This window comes from Benincasa hispida, chromosome 11 (genome assembly GCF_009727055.1).
Source record: "Benincasa hispida cultivar B227 chromosome 11, ASM972705v1, whole genome shotgun sequence".
Taxonomy (NCBI): Eukaryota; Viridiplantae; Streptophyta; class Magnoliopsida; order Cucurbitales; family Cucurbitaceae; genus Benincasa; species Benincasa hispida.
Genome location: NC_052359.1, coordinates 35,098,734 through 35,106,207, shown reverse-complemented (window position 1 = coordinate 35,106,207; position 7,474 = coordinate 35,098,734). Strand labels below are relative to the sequence as shown.

Sequence of the window (7,474 nt, the reverse complement as noted above, 5' to 3'; positions counted from 1 at the left end):
ATGTAAAACAATATTCAGTGCAACATAATTTACCAAAGTTAGGTTAAATGTGTGTGATGTATTGTAAGTATAGAAGATACCATTCAACAGACACTAGACTTTGTGTTGTCGACATTGATAGGAGACATGTTTGTCGTAGACGCCAACGACAACAGGTCGAGAATACCAAAGCAACATGTTGACCCAATATCTCTCATAGCTAATGATCCACTTCCAGCTTCTCCTGGACACTTACTAGGAGTTCAAGCAGACATCGCATCGAGTTCTCTAGTCATCAACAAAAGTATTATGCACCTGACGAATTTTCGTCTATTGTCATCCAACAAGATATTGATGGTGTGACTCATCATCAACTACATTTTGAGGTTTTTGTACCTCAACATAGTTGACATGAGAGAAGACGACTACCGTGTGGCACATGAGTTTCTATTGACTTGTAATTGATAGTTTTGACTTTAGATATATTTTTATTTAAATATAATTTGATTAATCATTTTTCTATTGTGTGTCAATTACATGTTTTAATGTTTTATAAACATAAACAAAAAAAAAAAATTAAACTCAATTTCTTAGGCAACATTTAAACTTTAAAAAAAAAAAAAAAAAAACAAAAAGCAAAATTCATTTACTGGTACACGAGTTTCACGAAGTTGCTGAAGGGAATCATGGACCCGTACATGATTTTCTTACCCCAATTTTGTCAAAACTTTCTACTTGGACCCTAAACAAGACATTTGCTTTTTAAACCACATTGTTTTCATAAAAAATAAAATAAAATAAAATTTATCACCATCTTATTTTTGTCATTTATTAAAAAAAAAAAAAAAAACCACCATTATTTGTGGAATTATCCAAAAATGAGTATGAGAGAACTTTGAGATAAATTAGAGGAAAAAAATGAGAGAGTGGAATAGAAGTAATGGAATTGATTAGAATGAAAGATGAGTGGAATAGATGAGTTCCACATTATCTTAATTTTGGCAACTTCCGCTATGACATGTCCGTCCTTGTATCGTTATCACTGCCAAATAGAAGAAGATTGGTCCACTAATTTAATGGATAGCCAACAACCACACATAGAAGTTGTCATTTTTGGTGAGGGTTTCTGTGGGACGAGTCAAAAGACTCACTAAAAATGTGGAATCTTGGTATGGTTTTGTTAATGTTGGTGTTCTTCTTGAGTTTCCATTTATTTGGATTAGCATTTGCTGGTGCTGATGATGATTACACCAGATCTGATTTTCCTCCTCATTTTGTTTTTGGCTCCGGCACCTCTGCTTACCAGGTTCACTTCTTTCTTCAATTTCTTACATATGAAAACATTTATTTAAAACTGTTGAACAATACGAAACTGACTTGGTTCAGATGTGTTCGCTGTAAAGGTAGAGGGAGCTGCCAATGAAGATGGTAGGACACCAAGCATTTGGGATTCTTATACTCATTCTGGTATGTCTATTCATTCTCAACTTCCCTTTTTTCCCCTTCTTTTATTTCCTACAATGATGGCATGTGTTAAGGTCACCAGTTTACCCATTTATTCTGGCTTGTGCTGAACTTAACTTACAATACTTTTAATACTTCTCCCTACTTCTGGTTTGAATATAGAATCTACTACTTTGATATCATGTTTAAGTAAGTCACTAACCAACCAAAAACTTTAAACTAATCGATTACTTCAAACTTCACCCTCATCATTGGATCAACCTAAATCCAATAGACCTAAGGTATTGTTTGGACCTTGACTCAGCCGGCCCAACCTTCAATAGTTAAGCTCATGGCCCAACCATTGGACTTGATTTGATGGGTCAAAGTTTGGGTTGAGCTTCGATCGGGCTTAGACTATCTCGACGAGCTTGGGCCAAATATCGTTTAAACAGGCCGGCTCCTTGACCAACCCAACATTTAGAATTGTGATCTACGTCCAATTCAATAATAAATTGGTTGAACTGGACTGGACCGATCAAACTTTGACTTTGGATCAAGCCTAGACTTGGTTTGGGTCGATCTTTGGGTTTTCAGGCCCATTTATAAGACTAATATAAAATTAGAGTTTATTTGAAATGAGTTTCTAATTGCTTAAATACTTTTTCCAGCATGTTTAGAAAGTCATTCTGGAGAGACCCTTAATCCATATCGATACTTTAACCATATGGTATTTATTCAATATTGTAGATGGACCGGGAGGAAATGGTGACATAGCATGTGATGGATACCATAAATATAAGGTCTGCATTAGATTATTATTGTTATGTTTTAGTTGCATTTCTTGTTAATTTCTTGGTCCAAGCATGGTTCATATAGTTGATTAGCTTTTAAGTTAATCATGTTTGTTAATGTAGGAAGATGTGAAATTGATGGTGGATATTGGACTTGATGCGTATAAATTTTCCATCTCATGGTCAAGACTTATTCCAAGTAATAATACTACCACAAGTCTTTCTCTACTTTTTAAAGATGAAGAGAACCAAATTGAACAGTTTTGTTTGTTTTTTCAGATGGAAGAGGACCTGTAAATCCAAAGGGCTTGGAATACTACAACAATCTCATTAATGAACTAATTACCTATGGTTAAAATGACAATTTTATCAGTTTCAAAGTTGAAATTATTCTTCATAATGTTCTTTGCTTTGATTCAATCTTCTTATGTGATTAAATAGGCATCCAACCACATGTGACTTTATTCAACTTTGATCTTCCACAAGAACTTGAAGATGAATATGGAGGATGGGTTAGTCCAAAGATTATGTAAGAAAATTACTACAATGTTCCCTGCATCTTTATCTGTTTCAATTCTGCCCCTTCAATGTAAAAAATCTTTCCTTTTTGTATTCAAATGATGTGAATGCAGAGAAGACTTCACAGCCTATGCAGAATTATGCTTCAAAGAATTTGGAGATAGAGTATTGTATTGGAGTACCATAAATGAGCCTAATGTGTTTGCTGATGGAGGATATGATTTAGGATTTACGCCACCTCAGCGCTGTTCAGCTCCATTTGGATTAAGAAATTGCTCTTTTGGCAACTCCACAACTGAGCCATACCTAGTTGTGCATCATGCTCTATTGGCCCATGCATCAACTTCAGCTTTGTACAAGAAAAACTATAAAGTATGTATCCAATTTCTCATTATCGTCCTTTGAATTTTGAAAAGTAAGTTTATAGACATTATTTCTACCTTCCGGATTCTTTATTTTGTCATTTTCTATTGAATCCAAGCCAAGTTTTAAAAACTAGAAAAAGAACTAGCCTTTTAGGCCCGATACATTGAATATATAACCATCCAATTTTTGTTTTGGTTTTTGAATGTTAAGCTTACAAACACAAATTCTACCATAAAGACTACTTCTAAGTTTTGCCTATGGATTTCTTTATTTTGTTATCAAGTTTTTAAGGGTATTTCAAAGTATAAGCCAAGTTTTGAAAACTTAAAAAAAATAATAATAAAAGTAGTTTTTAAAAAATTAAAAAGAAATGGGAAGAGAAATTTAGATATGAATTCAAATATTGCCTTGTTGAAATTGTAATTTAGCCCTAAGGGCGTTTTGGTCGTTTTATGGTGTCTACAGTCTAGGGTTTCTTACTCTTTGGTTATTTATACCTGTCCCTGTAATGTGTACTGTGTATCTGAATTAAAATAAAAAAAACTCTTATCGTGGTTTTTTCTCCCTGGTCTAGGGTTTTCCACGTAACTCTGGTGTTTTTTTTTTTTCTATCCTAACTTTTCAAGATGGTATCAGAGCATGATGATGAGAATGCCGCTAGAATAGAAGAGATTCAGTCATCAACTCTAGCAGGGGATGGAACTCCAGGGGACTCACAGTGCTGAAATTAGGGCTATCGTCGACCAATATCTACGGTTATTACTTGGACAGATTCAAATCCAACACACGGGACAACAGCTTCTCATTGATCCAACAATCACTACCATCGGAGGACCTCCGTCGTTGCCGTTGATGACTTCAACCAGACTCGAACACCTTCTGTCGTTCCAACCTAGACACGAACACCTGCTGTCGAAAACTCCATTGTTCTAGCTGCCAATCGTTACCAATCGCAGCCCAGACACAATCGGTGGAGGATTTCCAGGTCAGTTGTCCTCTCACCTTTCGTCTTTTCCCCCTTCGTCTTCTCTACTCAGCTCCTCGACCCTCCATCCCTCAATGAATCCAAACCAGACCTCGGCCTACCTTGATCTACCCAACCTTTCGAACTTGCCCGACCTCTCGATCTACCTGAACCCACCAAACCAAATGATCCACCCGAACCAGCCGGTCCAGCCAAACCAACCGGTCCAGCCGAACCCGATTCAACCAAACCCAGTCTAGCCCAACCCATTACAACAAGCTTTTTTCTCCCACCTTTTACCCTCTAGTCAACCGGCTCCTCAAGTTGCTTTTCCCACACCGGCAGAAACCATATCATCAGGGGTTTATAGGCAGAAACAACCTACAACGATTTTTAATGATCGTTAGCATTCAACAGAATCTGGCAAATTTGCAGCAGCAGATTTCTGCGCTTGGGACAATCATTAGATCTGCGACCAATCCGTCAACTGATTTTCTACCAGATACATACCCAAGAGTTCCGTTATGTTCAGAAACTCCGGTAATTGTTTACCCTACTTTACCTTTCGCAAACATTATGTCCGGTTCTGTAGGCAATTCTGCAGGAATTTCTATCGGCGAAAAACTTAATGGCCAGAACTATATTTCTTGGTCACAATCTGTGAGGATGGTTCTCGAGGGATGACACAAGTTCGAGTATCTAACAAGGGAGATACCCAAACCAAATCCTAGGGATCCTTAGGAACGTAAATGAAAGGGGAAGGATTCTCTCTTCTGCTCAATTTTAATAAACAATATGGAATGCCAGATCGGGAAGCCTCTTCTTTACTTAGCTTCGGCTCGAGATATCTGAGAAGCTGTCCAGAAGCTTTATTTGAAGAGGCAGAATGCTTCACGCCTTTATACATTAAGAAAACAAGTGCATGATTGCAAGTAGAGAACTCTTAATGTAACATCCTATTTCAATAAATTATCACTATTGTGGAAAGAAATGGATCTGTGTCGAGAAATAGTTCGAAATTGCCCAGTCGACAGGGTTCAGTATTCAAAGATTGAAGAGGTTGACTGCGTATATGATTTTTTAGCTGGCTTAAACCCGAAATTTAATGGTGTTGAGAGTCGAATTTTGGGACAAAGACCAATGTCGTCCCTGATGGAAGTTTGCTCAGAGGTCAGATTGGAAAAGGATCGAACTAATGCTATGAATGGTACAATGACTAATGCGTTAGACTCTGTTGGGTTTGGAGTCAAGTCATCTGGATCAAAGAATGACAAACAGAGTGGAAAGACCCCTCCAAATTGTGAACATTGTAAGAAACCGAGACATACAAAAGATCAATACTGGAAATTACATGGTCGATCTCCAAATGGCAAGCGACATCCTTCAAACAATAAATCTAAGTCCAGTCGAGCCTTCATTGGTGAAATAGTTGATGGTGCTCCTCCAGGTACGAGCCAAGTGGATCCAGGTACAGTTGGAACCGGCAATATTGTCCAATCAAGTACTCCTCATTCCTTTAGTTTCTTTGCTGAGGGAGATAAATCCTGGATCCTTGATTCCGGAGCAACGAACTATCTAACTGGATCATCTGATCAATTCCTCTCCTATTATCCAAGTGCTGAAAATGAGATAATAAAAATTGCAGATGGGTCATTTGCTCTTGTTGCTAGAAAGGATCACTTATCTCCAATTCAAGGACTGATTTTACTGAATATCTTACATGTGCCAAAGATATTTTATAATTTTCTATCAGTCAGTAAGTTAACCAGACATTTGAACTGCAAAGTCGTGTTTTCACCAGATAATGTTTCGTTTCAGGACCTAAGCTTGAGGAAGTTGATTGACACTATCCAACACAATAAGGGGCTCTATTTCCTCTCCGAGGATGCTTCTTCTAGGAGTTTATCTAGCTCTTGTTTACTTTCTTCTCTTACTATTTCTGAAACTGATTTCTTATTATGGCATTTTCATCTTGGATATCCAAACTTTCATTATATGAAATATCTATTTCCCCAGTTATTTCAAAATGTGAATGTATCATCTTTGTCGTGTGATGTTTGTATTCATGCAAAACAGTCTAGGGCGTCTTTTACCTCACAACCCTACAAACCTTCCTGGTCCTTCCACCTGATACAAGTGACGTTTGGGGTCTGTCAAATGTCACAACGGTGTCAAGTAAATGATAGTTCGTCACCTTCATAGATGATCACAACCGTCTTACATGGGTGTTCTTTCTTACAGACAAGTCTAAAGTGACGGCGGTCTTTCAACAGTTTTACACCACCGTCGAAACCCAGTTCAATACCAAAATTGTCATTCTTCAAAGTGACAATGGGTGTGAATTTGTTAATCAGTCCCTTCGTGGGTTTTTAGACTCTAAAGGCATCGTCCACCAAAATTCCTGTGCCTATACTCCTCAGCAAAATAGGGTGGCCGAACGGAAAAATCGCCACCTCATTGAAGTAGCCTGATCCCTCATGATACCTACATCTTTACCCTCGTATCTATGGAGAGATGTTGTACTTACTGCAGCTCATCTCATCAATCGGATGCCCTCCCGTGTGCTCAAATTCCAAACCCCCTTAGAGCATTTTAAAGAATCTATCTCGTCCACTCGCCTTTTCCCAGATGTTCCTCTTCGAGTGTTTGGGTGCACCGTTTTCGTTCATAATCACAGTCCTCACCAGAGTAAGTTTGCTCCTAGGGCCTAAAAAATGTGTCTTTGTTGAGTATCCGCTCCATCAACGAGGCTACAAGTGCTTTCAGCCTTCCTCTCGATTACCATGGATGCCACATTTCTAAAGGACAAACCCTTCTTTCCCGCTAGTCCTCTTCAGGAGGAGACTTCGAGTGAAGAGACTAACACTTCCACCTACTCTGTTTTGTTAGACCTGTTTCCTAAACCTATCCCTGAAACAAATGAGTTTGTCCTTCCTACAAAATAAGTGCCTTAGATAACTTACTATAGGAAGCATCTCCGAAAGGAAATAGTTCCGGAAATTAGTCCCTCTGTTGCTCTACCAAAAGGTGTTCGAGAGTCAGAATGGGAACCGTCTCAAGCTCAAGGTACCCCTAGTAATGATGACAATGAGTATGTTGAAGGATGTAGAGAACTCTGGCGACGTCCGGGATGATGGTAGTAATGAAGCGCCAAGTGGTGCTCAAGGGACTGAAAATGAACAACAGTTAGGTACAGATGAACAGGCAGACAAGATCAGTGAGATTGATGCTACCTTGGATTTATCAATAGCTCTGTGAAAAGGTATAAGGTCATGCACCAAACACTCTATGAAAAGTTTCTTGTCTTACAGTAACCTGTCTACGAGATTTAGAGCTTTCACCACCAGCCTGGATACTGTGATGGTTCCAGGCAATGTGCACAAGGCTCTGGAAATTCCTGAATGGCGAG

General features: G+C 38.4%; 1 protein-coding gene across 4 annotated transcripts in view; it reads left to right on the top strand.

The window, feature by feature from the left end:
- The first annotated feature begins 1,058 nt into the window (after positions 1–1,058).
- The window catches only part of LOC120091720 (beta-glucosidase 11-like), a 23,862-nt gene continuing 17,446 nt past the window's right edge, over positions 1,059–7,474 (top strand). Inside the window, exons 1-7 of one of the 4 annotated variants that reach the window (XM_039049830.1) lie at positions 1,059–1,285; positions 1,383–1,446; positions 2,173–2,225; positions 2,340–2,415; positions 2,496–2,567; positions 2,658–2,745; positions 2,849–3,107. In XM_039049830.1, the coding sequence (XP_038905758.1) occupies positions 1,136–1,285; positions 1,383–1,446; positions 2,173–2,225; positions 2,340–2,415; positions 2,496–2,567; positions 2,658–2,745; positions 2,849–3,107 (762 nt within the window). In that variant the 5' untranslated portion in view covers positions 1,059–1,135. Of the gene's footprint in view, positions 1,286–1,365; positions 1,447–2,172; positions 2,226–2,339; positions 2,416–2,495; positions 2,568–2,657; positions 2,746–2,848; positions 3,108–7,474 lie in introns of all 4 variants that reach the window. The other 3 variants (XM_039049831.1, XM_039049833.1, XM_039049832.1) reach the window with 3 other exon arrangements.